A 19774-nucleotide genomic window follows, 5' to 3' on the forward strand; every position below is an offset into this window, starting at 1 on the left:
CGTATACCAGTAGCGACATTTAAAAGTGCACAGCACCATAATACGTGGACCAATTTGTTTTATATTTTGGCTATGATTAGTCAGTAGGCACACCTAGGGCCGGTCATTGAGTAATTGAACAATTTCCTTTATACTTTTGTATACAGGCATTTCAATTTTAATGTCTGGCAAAAATCGTGAAAAATAAAATTTTGCTCGTTTCCATTATTACTCCGAACTCTTTCATCCTATTCAAAATATTCGAACGATTGGCCCTAGCAGTTACTAAAAGTAATATTCCCTGTAAGTTTTATCTAAATCTAATGTATATTAGATTTTTTATGATTAAAAAAAAGTAGAAAAATATCGAACGGAGATATGGCAACTTGAAATATGAATATATCTGTAACTGATTTTTTCATGGCTTAATTCTTATTATATAATAAGTAAGTACAGTAAAAATTATCAACATATTTTAATTATAAGTACTTTAAATACTGAAAAACTAAAGTATAAGTATGTCACAGTAGTGACGACGCACAGACGACAACATCATATAATTTGCTTTTTTGCACCTTTGGCGGTTTCTTCATATGAAACCTCTCTGCTGGGGGTCTTCAGGGTATCTAAATCATTGGAAAGAGGTTTATTTTCCAGTAGTGGGCGCCTTCTCTTTCCTCATCAGATTCCCCTCGCCAATCTATGTTGGTAGGGCACCCCCTCCAGCATCATATGATGTCCCTTCTTCTTTCTTCTTCCTGTATAGCCTTGATCTTTTTCCTCTTGCTTTCTTCTTTGGATTTAATCTTCCTCTTTGAATTGTTTAGTCTAATGTTGTCCTTTACCTCTGTCACCGTCACAGAGGTGCAGGTGAGGGCGGTGGTGGAGTGAGAGGTGGTGAGATCTTTAGTCGTCTTTGACTGCTTGCCATCTTTAACTGCTGTTTTTTGTCATTGTGATGTTCTTTTGTTCTTTTTGCTACCCATGATGACTGTACTAAAGAGTAATATGTACTAGCTAAAGTAATAGATTGCAACGAGAGCTCATGAGACATGCGTAGTTCCCTTTTCAGAGCTAGCCGGTAACTAACGCTTAGTTTCGCACAAAATTGGCGAAATATTCTCCCTCCACCTTCCTCCCTTCCCCTCCACAATCGTATTGGCCGTTGATACACTGGGCGAGTGTAAATTCAATCAAATTTCAACGTTATTCGCTGCGCCTGAAGGTCCTAAGTGGCACGCCTCCTTCTAGTGTGGGTTGCGCTCGGGATTTGTTTCTAAGTGGTATACGAACATTTTGAACACAGTTTTGAAAAATGCCATATCTTGACCAAATTCACCCCCCCAGGTGTCGCGTACCCCCTTAAGGGAGAGCAACTGGAGGAAGTGGATAGTTTTAGATACTTGGGTGCAAATGTGGCAGGAAAAGGTGGAGTAAAGGTGGAGGTAGAATGTAGATTGAGAGAAGCGAGTAAATGCCTTGGTGGATTAAAAAGTGTAATGAGGAATAGAAATTTGGGAATGGATGCTAAGAGGAGACTGTATGAAGGAGTGATTGTGCCAACAACACTGTATGGAGCAGAAACATGGAACATAAGAGAGGAAGAGAGAAGGAGCTTGAATGTGTTTGAGATGAGGTGTCTGAGAAGTATGATGGGGGTTACTAGGCTGGATAGAGTGAGAAATGAGGAGATGAGGAGGAGAACAGGGGTGGAAAGGGAGTTGGGAGATAGGGTTGATGAAAGAGTATTAGGATGGTTTGGACACATGGAAAGAATGAGTGAAGAAAGACTAGTAAAGGAGGTATGGAAGGCAGATGTGGAGGGAGTGAACATGAGGGGACGTCCTAGGATGAGATGGATGGATGGGGTGAAGGGGGCTTTGGGGAAGAGGGGAATGTCTGTTGAGGAAGGACGGGAGAGGACAGAAGACAGGGGTGAATGGAGAATGGTTGTATATGGAAAATGTTGTGAGGCATGAGGTGGAATGGACGGGGGGATGGGGGTGAGGTAGTGTGTGTGAGCAAAATTTTGACGCAGCCCGAAGGGATTTCTCTCCGTCCTCTCCTTTATATGGGGGGACGGAGAGGGGGGGTCACCGATTTAATGAAGCGGCCTTGCTGTGGATGTGCTGTGTCTTGCGACACTGCTTCTGACCCAGGGCAGTGGACAGGGTGCAGGGATGACCCGTCATCTAGGAGGTGCTAAGAAGGGAGGGAGGGTGGAGGGGTGTGGAGTGTTTTCAGGGATGGAATGGGTGGGAATGCTTTTATGCCTTTTCCTTTTTGGCTACCTCCCTAGTAAGGGGGAAAAAGCCTTGGTATATGTATGTATGTACCTAAGAAAATAGTTATTTTCAAAAGAACTGCTCCATCCTCACCTCAAACCACTTGTTCTCTCCATTCCCAATCCTAATATAAGCTCTATTACTCTTGTGAAAAATCAACTGCCCTCAAAAGCTTTACCCCACTCCCACACATCTCCAATACCTCCCACAGTGCCTTCCTGTCTACCGTCATAAGCCTTCTCTAAATCCATGAAGACCCAAAAGATATCCTTACCATTTGCCTAGAGCTTTCCACAAATCTGTCTTACCAAACAATGTGATCCTCAGAACCTCTATCTTTCCTAAATCCATATTGTTCCTCACCAATTACTCCCTCTGTTCCTCTCCTAATCTTCAGTTAAAACATTCCTATATACCTTTCTAGCTATGTTCAACAAAATTATCCCTCTAAAATTATTACATTCACATTTGTCCCTTTTTCCTTTGTAAAGTGAAACTATACAGGCACTCCTCCAGTCCTCCAGCACCCTACCTTCACTTAGACATACATTAACAACCTCACCAATAAAATAGTTGGAGAAACCTACAATTTATTGAGGTCAATAAAAGTGGCATTTGCCTATTTGGACGAGGAAATGATAAGAAAAAAATTAAATACCAAAACTCCAGTACACAGCAACACTATGGACACCCAGTACCAAAAAGAATATAAAGAAATTAGAAAGAATACAAAGAGCAACAACAAAATTGGCACCGACTCTTTCCGAAATGACATATGAAGAAAGAACGTCCAAATTAGAATTACCAACTCTGGAACAAAGAAGGGAAAGAGGAGACCTATCTATAGAATTATGAAAGGAATGGAAATCTTAGATAAGAATGATTTACTGAAATGGGACAATGGAAAAACAAGAGGACATGAAAAGAAACTCAAAAAAGATTATAGAAGAGATTTGAAACAAAAAATAAAAAAAATAGCTTCCCACACAGAGTGATAGATACTTGGAACGAATTAGACAAAGAAACAGTGTGTGCAAACACTATTCAAGATTTTAAGAAAAAACAATGCTGAAAGAAGTTGAAAGAGTGAGGGGGGTGAGTCAGGTAAAGAGGAAAAGATAAAAGGTGCTATTGTGGGCACCCAGCAAAAAGAAGAACATAAGAAAATTAGAAAGAATCCAAAGAGCAGCGACAAAAATGGCACCTACACTGGCAAATTTGACATATGAACAAAGATTGGAGAAACTACATCTGTCAACACTGGAACAGAGAAGAGAAAGAGGTGATTTACTGACCATTTACAGAATTATGAAAGGGCCAGAAATCCTCGATAGAGAGGACTTGTTAAATTGGGACAGAAGAGAAACAAGAGGACATGAAAAGAAACTAAAGGACACTTATAGAAGAGACCTGAAAAAAGAATAGCTTTCCACATGGAGTGATTGATGTCTGGAACAAACTGAATGGAGAAACAGTGAATGCCACAACTATACACGATTTTAATAATAAACTGGATGTGGAAAGATACGAAAATGGGTCACTATGAGCATAGCTCTTGTTCTGTAAAATACCACTAGGTAAATACATCCATTCTTCTACTTCCACTTCTACTCAATCCTTTCACCACCTCCCACACTTCTCTCAGTTTCTGGTATTCTCTCATTCAAACTGCTTACTCTAAGTATCTTTCTATCTTCTGCTCTTTTCCTCTTTCTCCATTTATCCTCCACTCTCAATTTCCATTCTACCAAAATATGATCTGACACTTCCCCACTCTCTCCCCTAAGAACATGGACATCCAGAACTCTTATCCTTTCTTTGAATACCACTACATAATCCATTAATGCCTTATTAATCCTTTCCATCCACCACCCTTTCCCGTTATGCTTGATTCTCTTCTTAAACAGAGTTTGATATCAATTCCCTTTCTAAATATATCTCCAACATCAATTCTCCACTTTAATTTTTACCTTGAACTCCAAACTTCCCAACTACCTGATCAATTGGTTTATTCCCTACTCTAGCATTGGGATCTTACAACACTACTACATTGACACTCCTCCAAAATCACTAAAAACTCGTTTAATTCTACCCAAAAAATCCTTCCCTCTTCACCCTTCTAATTCCAGGTCCATATGTGCTTACAAAAACCTACATCTACCATCCCAATTTCACCTTGACCCACATTAACCTTGAAGATAATTCCCTCCATTCCACCATGTGCTTTCCTATCTCATCACATGCCTCCAGACAAACATATCAATAAAATAGTCAGAGAAACCTTCAACCTATTAAGGTCAATAAAAGTGGCATTTGACTACTTGGATGAGGAAATGGTTAAATACTTATTAGTTACCCTAATAAGCCCAAAACTGGAGTATGCAGCAACACTATGGACACCCAGTACTAAAAAGAATATAAAGAAATTAGAATACAAAGAGCAACGACAAAGTTGGCACCAACTCTCTCCAAATTAACATATAAAAGATTGTCCAAATTAAAATTACCAACTCTGGAACAAAGAGAAAAAGGAGATCTGCTGACTATTTATAGAATCATAAAAGGAATGGAAATCCTAGATAGGAATGATTTACTAAAATGTGACAATGGAAAAACAAGGACACAAAAAGAAACTCAAAAAGGAAAACTATAGAAGAGATCTGAAAAAAAGCTTCCCACATAAGAGTACTGAATATCTGGAATAATTTAGATAAAGAAACAGTGTGTGCAAACACTATTCAAGATTTTAAGAAAAAACTTGATGCTGAAAGATACAAAGACGGGTCACCACGAGCATTGCTCCCTTCTTGTATAATACGTCTAAGTAAATACTTACCAGCAGAGCTACTACTTCCCTCTCTTGCCCACTCATCACTCCCAACACTCTCCCTACCATACTCCCACTCAAAATCACGCCTCCCTTTCCATTTAAGTTTCACTTAAGACTAACACATCCATCTTCCTTTTCACAAACATATTGCCTATCTCTTCCCTTTTACTCTCATCTGTACCACAATCATGCACATTTAATGACCTAAATTGTACCATTCTGCTTGGAAATATCCTCCCAGACCCTTTTATGGCTTGATTTCTCATAGGATGAGTATACAGAGAGCAGGATACTTAGTCTCATTACTCCATCCCACTTTGTTGCCTTTTACAACTCGCATGGCAATCACAGTGGCAGAATTCTTTCTTCCCTCTCCCATAGGGGACATAGGGGAAAAGGTATATTCAAAGATGTGGTAAAGGACAGTTTTAAGAACAGCACAATAAGAGATAGTCATAGTATCAAAAGTAGCATCAGTCCTCTAGTAGTAGAGAAATTGCTCTAACAAATGATAAGGGACTAGTCAGTGTGAATGTCCCAAAACAGTCACTAAAGCACTGGCTGCATACTACTTTGCAATTAATACTGCATGATAACATGCAGTCCCCTGTGTGAAATACAATTCAAGTTATTAGATATAAATCTTGGGTCCAGTCCAGAGACTGTCAACACCTCAGGAACCTTCTGATGGAAATGAGGTGGGGTTGACTGGTTCTAAAAATGGGCACTTTCACTGTTCATCTGTTCATCATTGGCCCCTCATCATTATCTTCAATTAGCAGATCAAGCTTGATCAAGGAGAAACTTCTACATTCCACACTGTCAAAAATATTCCCATATCATACCACGTCTTCATTCCCATTAATGATATTGAAATGTTTCACTACAACCTCAGCTGCCCAGGATTAACATAATCTTTCCCCAAAACATTAAACATCCTGACATTATAGAAGTTATTATATGACCCTGCTGCTCTTCAAAGCAGAGGCCAATTCTTAAGATTACCTCTTACAGTAACCAGCTTATATGTATAATAAACTCCAAAATATGCAAGCTTCATTGTACTTCAGTGTAAAATATGAACAATATTTCATCAATGCACAATACAATCACACAAGCTGAGAAATTGAATGGCATTCTGACCTACAGTTGTACGTTTCACAAGTGAGTGTTTGGCGCTGCTGAAGAGTTTGTCTTGTTGGGCTCCTCTGTGCTGGAGGCTGATGTGGGGGGAATGGGGGCATCCTTTCGGGGGGGCATGCGCTCATTCATGGCATCAAGGCCCTTTGCTTCCTCAAATGAGGTAATCTTGTGATTCGGTGAGAACCCTGCCATTGCTGTAAACCAAAGTAAGATTTACTAATAATTTCAAACTTAATAATTATTTCTAACTTAAACAATATCTACATGATGTTCAAAATTAAATTGTATTTATCAATATATGACCCATGAAATGAGAATTATAACAAAACCTCCTGCTTCTTCTATAGCATTGTTGAATAACCCAGCTTCCCACAAATAAAGAAAAATAGTCACCATTTCTAAGAGAATCTTTGCCACCAGACAAGGCACCAAGGGGCAGTGCACCTGTGGGGGTGAGGCCCTTTAGCTGGAGGACACTCTCACTTTCCTCTCTGTAATGTCAAAGATAAACAGCATTAGCTCCACAACATTTATCATTTGAGTCATTCCTGCTTACTTACATGATAGGTCACTTGCACCAATAGCAAAGACCTGTCTTGAAAGCAAGACGAAGCTTGATTTATGAGCTAAAGCTCAGTGATGTTACTTCCGAAGATGGTTAAGAACCTAAGTCTAAGTCACAACTCACTAAAAGTCACCTATCCTTTATGTTTGCTTATCATCTATCTCCCAACATATAAATTATCTATAGATACTTGCTCTTTTGGTGTACAGTAACAGTTATAGATCAAAGACTTTTCCCTTTATGTAGGGTGGGAGTCTGTGCCCAAGTCAAAATATACATCCACAATTAACTACCACCACAAGAGGCTGGATCGCATTGTGAACATCTGCCCAGGATGTAACACTTCACCCCATACCATACAACACATAATGGAAGACTGCATTATACACAATCATGCACGCAAACAACACAACACATACTCAATAAAGGATTTGTAGGGAAAACCCAGTTTCGGCTGTGGCATTCCTTGGGGAGACGGGACTGCTCGGACAGACAGTCTAGGGAACAACAACAACAACTACCCCTCAATAACTGTAATGTTATTATCTAAAGCTCTACTCTTAAATGTGCCATTATCAGTTATCTTGGTACCAAGGAGGGTACTTGTAAGTTATGGTCCTGCAAGATGGACATCAGAGAGAATCATTTCCCTGCCAATGATCTTCAGAACACAACAGCATCCTCACCTCCACTTGAAGCTGTGATCCCTAGGAGCTGATGCTCCATCTCCAGGCTAGACCCATGACCTAACTTCAGTTGTATTTCCTCCACCCTTTCACAAAAGAACCAACAAGTGGTGACTGCTCCCTCTTCCAACTATTGTGAGCCAGTGAGAGTCCCACATCAATACAACATATACAACATTTCAATGTTTCTTCCTAGAGAAATCAATGGAAGAGCCCAGGGACTTACAAGCCACTGTAGGAATGCAGGTTTTCAGACCATGAAACTCACCACAAAAATTATCATTATCATCAGGCATCAATGACAATAATTGTTGCCTCAAAATTTACTGAAAACCTGCAGCCCCTACACTGGATGGCTATAATGATCTGGCCCTTCCATGGGTCCAGTTAGAAACTAATTAATCCATTGTCCCTGGTCTCTCTTACAGAAGACCTGCAGCTTCCTGATAACCAGCTACAGCCTCTGAACAGGTCTACTGCATAAGCCATTCAGAGAAGATATATTTGTGTTATTATCCAAGTGCTGCAGTATCCAGCTTTCAAGCAGCTACACCAAGTATCAATACAGTGAGGAGAGGATGGCAGTTATTCAAGCTGTCACTGATGCCAAATAGGCCCCACCAACCCCACCTCAATATGTGGCCCAAAGGGGACTGTACCTAGTCTCCAGACCAAGCCAGAAAGTCTATTTGGGAAGAAACACTAGACTGTTTCCTATATTCACTTAGTGTGGGGTTTTTCTATATCATTGGCTTATAATAGTAGTAGTAGTAGCAGCATAAGGGGAACAATTGCCAGTTGTTAGCTCTCTTTATGTGACTAGGATTAAAATCTGCCAAGGTTGAAATACATATCTTGAGCCTGATCCGCAGACTGTGTCAGACTTTTAAGGTTGCATCTCCAAATGGAGGAAAGGATGTTGAGGGGTTTTCAAGACCAGCAACAAGATGATGCTTCCTGACTTCCATCTTGCAGGACCACCACATACAAATACCAATCATTGGATCATCAGTAATCTATAATTATTTCATGAGCAAGATTTTTATTGTTTGACAGTACTAAAATTTGAGCACTGGAAAGGCCACAGCATAACAATGAAAGCTCTCTTCCAGGGCACCCATGGCTCCCATGTAGCTGTCAAGTCATATGACTGACCCATAAGTCACTCATGAACGAGATTATGTATTTACTTAGATGTTGTATACAGGTAGTCGTTGACTTACGACCTATGCGACTTACGACTGATCAACTTTACAACCACGAGATAGTGCAATAATATTTAACATTTAATAGAGTAATAGAATGTAGTACAATTACTCCACACGCCGGGAGATGCGAATACGATAGTTTTGGCAGGTTGCCGGCAGCGTCAGCATCCCAGCCAGCTAAATATTCTTTAGATAGAGATAGACTTTATTTGGCAATGAATTAATATACATGAAGTGCAAATAATGACAAGAATACATAGTTCAGAATAATAAATGCAAATTGCCGAGGATAACACAAAAAGCATGTACGCTTATTTCCATTGTGGTCGTCATCAGATTGTTGTTCTACACTAAGTCACACTGACAACCTACATAGGGGGTTAAGGGGACCAGAGACAATCATGAGTAATACCAGTCAGAACACATGACACATAAACATTGTTATAGTTTTGCTAATATTACTAAAATGTTTGTACACATAGGAATATTGAGACCAAAAATTTGAGCACCATCATAAAAAGGAACATTGCATTAAGCAAAGGAACAACAAAATAATGTTAAACTGTAACAAAACAATATGAGTGAGTACTATATCAGAGTAGTACCATTAATGATATACTGCATTATTCTACAGCTGTATCAACATGTATGAGTGGTACTCCCCAAGGTATGAGCGAGTACTGTAACTATATCAGAGTAGTACCATTAATGATGTACTACAATATTCTACGTCTGTAGCAACATGTAGTTATAGTGAATGCTACACTGCAGCTAGGGGCACCTATTAATTAAATCTAACATTTAACCTGAATCTCGGGACGGAGTGGGCAATTTGTATGAGCACTTGGGAGTAGTACATTATAACATGAAGCACCAGGGGACCAGTACTTGAATAAGTAAAACAACAAGGAGAACGAGGAAAAAGGTCAGATCATAACTATTGTCGGACCCTACCTAAGACATATACCATATTATGACTGGCAAAACAAAGGTGGAAATCAATTTGTAAACATCAATCATTGTTATACTAAACTTCTGAAGAGAAAAAAAAAAAAAAGGGGGGGAAGGTCAGAACAGTTACGAGTGAACAAAGATTTGGATGGTATTACTCATGGAATCAGGTAACCCTCACTAAGCTAGTAGTACACAAAATCAAGGCTGTTCTCTGTCCATAGCTGGGACATATAGTAACCCTTTACTTTTTTCTTGAAGGCAACCTTGCTATTTGACTTCTTAATGGTCACAGGTAAAGAGTTCCATTTTTGTATTTTTATGTTTTGCAATTAATAAAATGTAACAGTAAAACTTTCTTTATGCCTAGGCTAGTTTGTTGTTGATAACAATATGTTCGGTACAGTACGTAAACGAAAAGAATGTGTTTTGAAATAAAAATTTTCATAATTTTGCCTTGTATTTTGTATTTCTACATGTTTTGGAATTAATCAAATGTAACAGTAAAACTTTTTTATGCCTAGTCTGTTGTCGATAACAATATGTTCGGTAGAGCATTTTGTATTTTTATGTTTTGCGATTAATAAAATGTAACAGTAAACTTTGTTTATGCCTAGTCTGTTGTCGATAATATTTTCGGTACAGTACGTAAACGAAAAGAATGCGTTTTGAAATCATTTTTTCCTAATTTTGCCTTGCAATGATTTTAATTTAACCAACAAAAAAATATTTGTAGGTCAAAGATGACAGGACTTTATTCAGTATACGTAGGCCTAGGTTAAGCTTCCTAACTAAAATTATAAAAAAGTTAATGAATATTAAACAACGTAGCTCAAAGATAATAAGATTTTATTCAGTATGCATACGTTTCCTAAAGAAAGTCCAATGGTAAAATAATAGAAAGGTTAAAAAATACAGTATCAAATATCATAGGTCAAAGATGATAGGATTTTATTCAGTATGCTTAGGCCTAGGCTACGTTTCCCAAAGAAAATCAGATAAAATTATAAAAACGGTTAAAAAAATACTATACAACATAGTTCAAAGATGCAAAGATTATTTCAGTATGCTAAATATAATATACAATATTATATATATATATATATATATATATATATATATATATATTATATATATATATATATATATTTGAGGAAAGATAGGAAACAGAAACTCGAGAAGAGCTTTTGAGTTTTATTACCGACGTTTCGACACTTTCGTCTTTTTCAAGGTATTACATCAAGTGGATAGATACATAGCTATATATATTCCGCACAAATTATTGACTCCTCCCTCTTTTTCTTCTCTTCCAATCGTTGATGGCTAGTGTTGCGGCTGGGCGAGACCATGTAATGAATCCTCCTCTGTTGTTATTCGAATTATTTTTACTAATTTCTGCAGCTTCTATAACTTTTCTCATTTTCTTGTCGAGACCTTGGTGTAATACTTCTGTGTTTATCCAATTTGGCAAGTGTCCTGTTTTGTCTATGTGTGTCACAAGTGAGTTGCTGGTTCTGTGTGCTCTAATGTCGCTTTTGTGTTGTTGTGTCCGCTTTGTGATTCCTTGTCCAGTCTCTCCGTAGTATGACTACATACTACGGAGAGACTGGACAAGGAATCACAAAGCGGACACAACAACACAAAAGCGACATTAGAGCACACAGAACCAGCAACTCACTTGTGACACACATAGACAAAACAGGACATTTGCCAAATTGGATAAACACAGAAGTATTACACCAAGGTCTCGACAAGAAAATGAGAAAAGTTATAGAAGCTGCAGAAATTAGTAAAAATAATTCGAACAACAACAGAGGAGGATTCATTACATGGTCTCGCCCAGCCGCAACACTAGCCATCAACGATTGGAAGAGAAGAAAAAGAGGGAAGAGTCAATAATTCGCGCGGAATATATATAGCTGTGTATCTATCCACTTGATGTAATACCTTGAAAAAGACGAAAGTGTTGAAACGTCGGTAATAAAACTCAAAAGTTCTTCTCGAGTTTCCGTTTCCTCTCTTTCCTCAAATTTGTCACGATGAATAATCATACATATATATACACACTAACAAAAATCATATTTAAAGGGTAATATATATATATATATATATATATATTATATATACATATATATTATATATATATTATATATATATATGTGTGTGTGTGTGTGTGTGTGTGTGTGTGTGTGTGTGTGTGTGTACAGTCGAACCTCGAAAGCCCGGACTAATTGGGGGGAAGGGTGGTCCGGTCATGCCAAACGTCCGGTCATCGAAAATATCGCCCTAATAACCGTAGATTTTCATAGCGGTATACGTATAGGTAATGTATATGGCATAGAAACACATAAGAATAATACTCTAACACTAATAATAATACTGTAATAATAATGCTATAATACCAAAAATTCTGTAATAACTGTAATACAGGCATGTAAATGTACTGTATATTCAGTGTACTGTACTGTATTTTTTTATTACGTACACTGTAAATATCGGAAGGTATGCACGCGGGACAGTGATGGCGGCCAGGGTTGCCGTGTTTTCTACACTGCCGTGTAGAATGGGAGTGTTGCCATACATTTTTCTCGGGCGTGTGCAGATTTTCATAGCAAGATATACTTGTCAAACTTTGACAAAATGGTGGTTCTAGTTTTTTTTATTCTTGCATGTATACAAGGCCCCCGTGGCCTAACATATTCAGTAAGATTATATATATATATATATATATATATATATATATATATATATATATATATATATATATATATATATATAATATATATTATCGCTAAAAGAAAGCTGAATCTTTAGCGTAGAATTTTTTTTCTACACGGTAAAAACGTATCTTTTGGGGTATAATATTTTATAAGTACCGTATTTTTCGGACCATAAGGCGCTTCGCTTCATAAGGCGCACCCGTAATTTGCTATTCCCGTCCTTACATAAGGCGCACCTGGTCTCGTCATCGGATAATCATGCATATGTGAGTGCATTCAGAACTGAACATTTTCGTTGTTGAATGAGAAAAATCGGTTGGGATTTAGCAAAATTACAAAAATGATATTTTTTTTTTTATTTTGGTCAGTGAAATCAGACCACCTTCATGGACGGTCTGCCCTGCCAATACCCCTAAAAAACATCAACACGTTACGGGAATTGTGGGGAATTAAACCAACATTAGCAGTTTTATTCCCGGAATTCTCTATTCACTTAAAACACAGGATTACAAATTAAGGCAAATTTTTAGTTTCGACCATGGGCGCAATATAGTAATAGAAAATTATTATTTTTTTTAAATTATAATATATCAATGTAATTTGCAATTTTGTGAGCGGAAATAAAAAACAAAAAAGTGCTTAAACAGATTTCGTAAGTAGCGAAGTCGTGTCGGACGAATGGTACGCCATGTTTGTTATGATAGATGCTGACGTCGAGGAAATGAAAGGATGATAAATTCGTCTAACCTAACCTACGTTTAATAAATCATTACCTGCAAATTAAATGTCATCCGGATCGTCCTCGTTGTCGTCGTAGTGAGAGACGTTGGCGGGCTTTTCAACCACTCTCTCACCTTGCGGGGTATACAAAGTTCTTGCAGCTTGAAGGAATGCATGTATCTCCTCTCCATAACATTCCTTCAAGAAAATTTACCTGGCGAGGTACTGTCGGAAGTACCGAGACAAGATGGCGTCCCGATCCTATGCTACCGACTTCGTTCATTAGCATATTTGCTTGTAGCAAGGCATTTTTTATTTTCATTTCCGCCCACAAAATTGCATATTACGTTGATACATTTTAATTTACAAAATTAATAATTAATTTTTTATTGCTATATTGCGCCCATGGTCGAAACTAAAAGAATACCCAAATGACTACAGTCTGAGTGGAGCGAGACTAGACCAATGCAAAATGGCTGTCTGTGTTGTGGACGCTATCATGTCATAGCCATGATAGCGTGAATGAATGCGGTGGCATGGACTCGAAAACTGTCGAAGTTTTCGCAATTTTCTTGTCAAGATACATGCATCTTGGTTATAACTTGGTTGTAACTTTTGCTAGGACTATGCACTGTTGCCGTCGGCAGGCTAGCTACGAAACGTGTCAAAATAGTACGTCACTGTCCGAGGCATTTTTTTTGCACTGAAGCCACACATAAGGCGCACCTCATGATAAGGCGCACCACCCGATTTTGGCCGATTTTAAGGATTTTGCCCGCGCCTTATAGTCCGAAAAATACGGTAACACAATTACCAATAGAAGTCATATTTTTATGTACCATTTATTATTTGATAATTAGTTCTATGATTTTTAAACAAAAGTTTGAGTTTTTGAACGTTTTTAACAGCCCGCTGATATGTAGAAAAAAATTCCTCATGTCCTTGTGCAGTTGCCACATGCCGCTATTTTACTACGTTTTGGTACAAAATTCTACGAAAAGGCAGCCCTGGTGGCGGCTTGACTGGGCCGGGTTTGAGTACACGTGTACGGCTGTCGCTGCCACCTACCGGACAAATAGGGAACTTTGCTTGAAAAGTCCGCCCTTTGTTCATTTCGACCGGTCATACGAGGGTCCGGGCATTCGAGGTCCGGGCTTTCAAAGTTCGACTGTATACACACACACACACACATATATATATATATATATATATATATATATATATATTATATATATATATATATATATATACTGTATACATATAAATATACATATATACATAAAGTTATGACGTCATAACGTTTTTTTTACGTAATCGAATATGTACATCGTATCTTTTGTACTACAGACTTCTGCTTTTTTCATGGTAATACTTAAAGATCCAACACTTTCACGCCTGCTTTTTCAAAAATTTGCTAGACAACATGAGATATAGGTGTCATAAGTATGGTTACTTATGTCACCCCTTTTTTTCCACTTAGAACATAAGAACATGACCTAAGAATGAAGGAGATTGCTAGAGACCATAAGGCCTACACTAGGCAGCTCCGTATCCATCACCACCTGTCATCCCCATCCATAAAGTTGTCTAATCGTTTTTTAAAACAATTGATAGTTTCAGCGCTTACTACATGGTTATTGAGTTTGTTCCATTTGTCAACCACCCTATTAGTAAACCAATTCTTGCCTATTTCCTTTTTAAATATAAATTTGTCCAGTTTATAACCATTACTGCGAGTGCTGCCCTGTTGTTTTATTATGATGACCTTGCTTGCATCACCCTTGTTAAACCCTTTGATCCATTTGAACACCTCTATTAGATCACCCAGCACTCTGCGTCTTTCCAGAGTGTAAGTTGAGGTGCCCAAGCCTCTCTTCGTAAGGTAATTTTCTGAGTCCATGTATCATTTTGGTCATTCTTCTCTGTACTGATTCTGGTGAATTGATGTCCATTCTGTAGGACGGAGACCAAAACTGTACCGCATAGTCAAGGATGGGTCTAACTAATGCTGGATTGAGTTTAATAATTATCTCTGCACTTCTATTTGTTACCGTCCCAGCAATGAAACCTAATGCTCTATTAGCTTTATTCCTGGTGCTAATGCACTGTTTCCTGGTTTTAATGTCCGGACTCACTAGAACTCCCAAGTCTCTCTCGCATTCAGTTTTCTCTAAAAGTGTGTTATCTAAGCTGTATCTATTTTCGGGGTTGTGTAGCCCTACGTTTAACACGCTACACTTGAAGATATTGGAGTTCATTTGCCATTTCACCGACCATGCAAACAATTTGTTAAGATCATCCTGCAGAATCTCTGCGTTGTCTCCTGACCTAATTAGGCATCCTATTTTAGTGTCGTCCTCAAACTTACTAACATCACTATTTATCCCGTTGTCTAAGTCATTTATGTACATAATGAACAACAAGGGACCCAAAACTGAGCCCTGGGGGACCCCACTAGTAACATTGACCCACTCCATTTATGGTGACCCTCTGTTTTCTGTTACTAATCCAAGCTCTAATCCATTCTAACACTTTTCCTCCTATGCCATGGGCTTTGATTTTATTTAGTCTCTGGTGTGGCACCTTGTCAAACGCTTTGCTAAAGTAAAGGTAAATAACATTGTAATTATCATTGTTATCTGATGCCTTATATACTTTAGTGTAAAAGAATAGAAGATTAGTCACACATGACTTACCCTTGGAGAAACCATGCTGTGAATCACGCTCCGTTTTTTCATTAAAAATTAAAAAAAAAAAAAAAAAAAAACAGGCATGGAAATAAAGATATACCTATTATACACTACCAGAAGCATTTTCAGGCTGCTACAATTTATTAAAAAAAAAAAATGGAATATTTTTAATTGCAAATATTTGTGGTTTTGAGATACGAGTGTTTAAAGTTTTCAGCATTGTATATCTCTGTTATTTATTGTGTGATTTTTATTATATTCACATACATCATTATATAATGTATATTGAATAAGTTAACAGTAAATATTTTCATATATATACATATCTACTATATATATTACACTAAAATGTATTTGTTACTCGCCAAGTGGTCCTTTTCATAACTGAAGATCTTGTGCTTTTACCGGTATAAAACCTCACTGCTGGGGTGTCATCACTTTGTCAAATCATTGCAGAGTGGTTTATTTTTGCCAGCAATGAGCCCCTTTCCTCTGCTCAATGACAAAGCTTACCAAAAAGGTGTTTGATCCTACACAGGTGCGAAACCAGCCCTGTATGTTTCCCCTTCACCAGCTATTTTCTCTTCCTCCTCCTAAATTTCCCTCATCTTCTTCTCTTCATTTGGAAGAAAGCACTTAGTCAGCTGTGTTGTCAGGTGTGGTGGTATCTGGTGGTGGAGATGGTGTTGGCAGTGGAGGTGGTGGAGATGGTATTGGCAGTGGAGGTGGTGGTGATGCACGAGGCGTACACATCCCTCCCCCAAGCCTCTCACGCCTTGCCCTCCTTCTAGCACCACTTTCATTCCTCTTTTGGCTCAATTTTTCATCTTTTCCTTGATTTTCCTCTTCATTGTGATGCAGTTGATGATTGGACATCTAGTAAGTACAGTAATGTCCAGGAAATAAGGCAAACAGCGGCACAGGAACACAATATCGCCACAGTCAGTTAGGTGTTTATGCATCAATCTTCTCTGATGTTTGATGGGTAACTTAGGCTTGAAGCATGCTGTGCACACCACACAGAAGAGGAAGTCAAGCTGATGCCAGATGTACAAAAATATAGCCATTTCATGGAATTAGACAAGCAAAAACAAGACATATTTATAGATATTTAGGGCCTATTCTTGCATGAGCCATTTAAATTGACACGCCTCCCAGTCTCTTTAAACTCCATCCATTACACTGGAGGAAAAAGTCGTACATATTTTGCTTTTAGGATGTTTATATTATTCAATTATGCCTATATCTAAGATTCAATTTTTGGATAAAAAAAAATTCATGATTCAAGGTCTCCAGTCCCCCCCTTAAGAGAGGGTAGAGTGCCAAAGGACAGGAGGAGTGCCTGTACAGTTTCGCTTTACAAGGGAAAGGGGGACAAGTGTGAGTGTAGTAGTTTCAGAGGGATTAGCTTGTTAAATGTAGTTGGGAACACTTATGAGAGGGTCTTGATTGAGAGGATTAGGAAAGGAACAGAGGGAGTAATTGGTGATAAACAGTGTGGGTTTAAGACAGGTAGAGGTTGCATAGATCAGATTTTTGTGGTAAGACAGATATGTGAGAAAGCTATAGGAAAAGGTAAGGATGTTTTTTGGGTTTTTATGGATTTGGAAAAGGCTTATGATAGGGTAGACAGGAAGGCACTGTGGAAGGTATTACAGATATATGGGATAGGAGGAAAGCTTTTAGGAGCTGTCAAGAGTTTTTACGAGAGTAGTAGTGTGTGTGTGTCAGGATTAGAAATGGAGTGTGCGAGTGGTTTGAGGTAAAGGTGGGACTTCATCAGGGATGTGTTTTGTCACCCTGGCTGTTCAATCTATACATGGATGGGGTGGTGTGAGAGGTAAATGCAAGGGTAGTCAGTCAGGGATTGGAGATGGTTAAAGAAAATGGAGAAAAGTGGGAGGTAAGCCAGCTGTTGTTTGCGGGCGACACTCCATTTGTAGCAGGATCAGAGGAGGGATTGAGGAAGTTAGTGACAGAGTTTGGGAGAGTGTGTGAAAGAAGAAACTTGAAGATAAATGTGGGTAAAAGTAAGGTGATGAGATGTACATGGGATGAAAGTGGCAGCAGACTGGAGGTGAGTATTATGGGAGAGAGACTGGAAGTAAATAGTTTTAGATACTTGGGTGCAAATGTGGTAGGAAAGGGTGGTGGAGGTGGAGGTAGAATGTAGATATAGAGAAGCAAGTAAATGCCTTGGTGGATTAAAAACTGTAATGAGAAATAGACATTTGGGAATGGATGCTGAGAGGAGCTTGTATGAAGGAGGGATTGTGCTGACAGCAATGTATGGGGCAGAAACATGGAACATAAGAGAGGAAGAGAGGAGTTTGAATGTGTTTGAGATGAGCTGTCTGAGAAGTATGATAGGGATTACTAGGCTGGACAGAGTGAGAAATGAGGTGAGGAGAATGGGGGTGGAAAGGGAGTTGGGAGATAGGGTGGATGAGAGTATTGGGATGGTTTGGACACATGGAAAGAGTGAAACAAGACTAGTAAAAGGTGTGTGGATGGCAGATGTGGAAGATATGAACATGAAGGGGTGATGGGGTAAAAGGGGCTTTAGGAAAGAGGGGAATGTCTGTTGAGGAAGGACAGGAGAGGACAGAAGACAAGGGTGAATGGAGAATGGTTGTCTATAGATGATGTTGTGATCCATGAGGTGGAATGGGTGGAGGGTGGGGGGAGAGGGAGTATGTGTGAGAAAAATTTGACACAGCCTGAAGGGATTTCTCCCCATCTTCTCCTTCTCTGCATGAGGGGACGGAGAGGTGGGGGGGGGGTCGCCAATCTAATAAAGCGGCCTTGCTGTACATGTGCTGTGTCTTGTGACACTGCTTCTGACCCAGGGCAGTGGACAAGATGCAGGGATGACCCATCATCCAGGAGGTGCCAAGGTATGAGGGAGGGAAGTGGGTGGAGTGGGGTGGAGTGTGAGAGGGATGGATTGGGTGGGAGTGATTCTTATGCCATTGTTTTTTGGCTACCTTCCTTGTAAGGGAAAAAAAAAGCCTTTGGTATATGGATGGTGTATGTACATCAAGGTAACAGAGAATACACAGAAGATATAGAAATGACATATGAACATTTCAAATCTGTATTCACCAAAGAAAAAGAAAGTCTACAAAACTGTGATCAAAGACATGAAGATTTCCTCCAATGGAGGAATTAAATATTACTCAGAATGAAATAAGGAATCAATTATCAAAACTTTATAACAAATCACATGGACCGGATGGAGTTGCAAACCAGATACTAAAGGAATGTATAGATGAACCAACAGGAAAAATATACAAAATAGTTGAATGCCTACTAAAAGAAGAAAAATTACCAGGAGACTGGAAAAATGCCAATATAGTGCCAATATATAATGGGGGAAATAAGGAAGACCCAACAAATTATAGATCGGTGTCCCTAATGAGTTCAATAGTTAAAATTTGTGAGTCATATAAAAAAAAAAAAAAAAAAAATATGGACAAAATATCTGGAGAACTATATACTGAACCCAAGACAATTTCAATTCAGACAAGGAAGATCATATACCACTAATTTGATTTGTTTCTATTCAAGATTAATAGATATATTGCAAGAAAGGGATGGCTGGGCAGACTGTGCTTCCTGGACTTACAAAAGGCATTTGATAAGGTACCACACAGAAAATTGCTATATAAACTGGAAACAATAGGAGGCATACATGGAAACTATTGAATTGGATAAAGGATTTCCAACATGGAAGAAAAATTAGTGCTCAAGAGACAAATATTCAAAATGGGAAGAAATAAGTAGTGGCATCCCACAGGGGTCAGTTCTAGCTCCAATAATGTTTGCTATATGTGTGAATGACATGGACGAAAGTATTGAACATTACATGAACTTCTTTGAAGATGACACAAAGTTATTAAAGAGAATAAGCTCTGAAATAGAATGTGAGTCATTACAGAGTGATCTGAACAAAGTCTCAGAATGGAGCAAGAGATGGGAAGTAGAATTCAACATC

The 19774-nt window shown here is 38.5% G+C and overlaps 1 protein-coding gene across 1 annotated transcript in view; it reads right to left on the reverse strand.

The window, feature by feature from the left end:
• LOC143038780 (serine/threonine-protein phosphatase 2B catalytic subunit 2-like) overlaps positions 1-19774 on the reverse strand; it is a 172453-nt gene that overhangs the window by 17930 nt on the left and 134749 nt on the right. Inside the window, exons 12-13 of the mRNA XM_076208318.1 lie at positions 6631-6728; positions 6238-6431 (exon numbers count right to left, since the gene is read on the reverse strand). Of these exons, the coding sequence (XP_076064433.1) occupies positions 6253-6431; positions 6631-6728 (277 nt within the window). The 3' untranslated portion in view covers positions 6238-6252. The remainder of the gene's footprint in view (positions 1-6237; positions 6432-6630; positions 6729-19774) is intronic.

The sequence above is a fragment of the Oratosquilla oratoria genome, chromosome 25, assembly GCF_046742065.1.
Source record: "Oratosquilla oratoria isolate Oo_2021 chromosome 25, ASM4674206v1, whole genome shotgun sequence".
Classification (NCBI taxonomy): Eukaryota; Metazoa; Arthropoda; class Malacostraca; order Stomatopoda; family Squillidae; genus Oratosquilla; species Oratosquilla oratoria.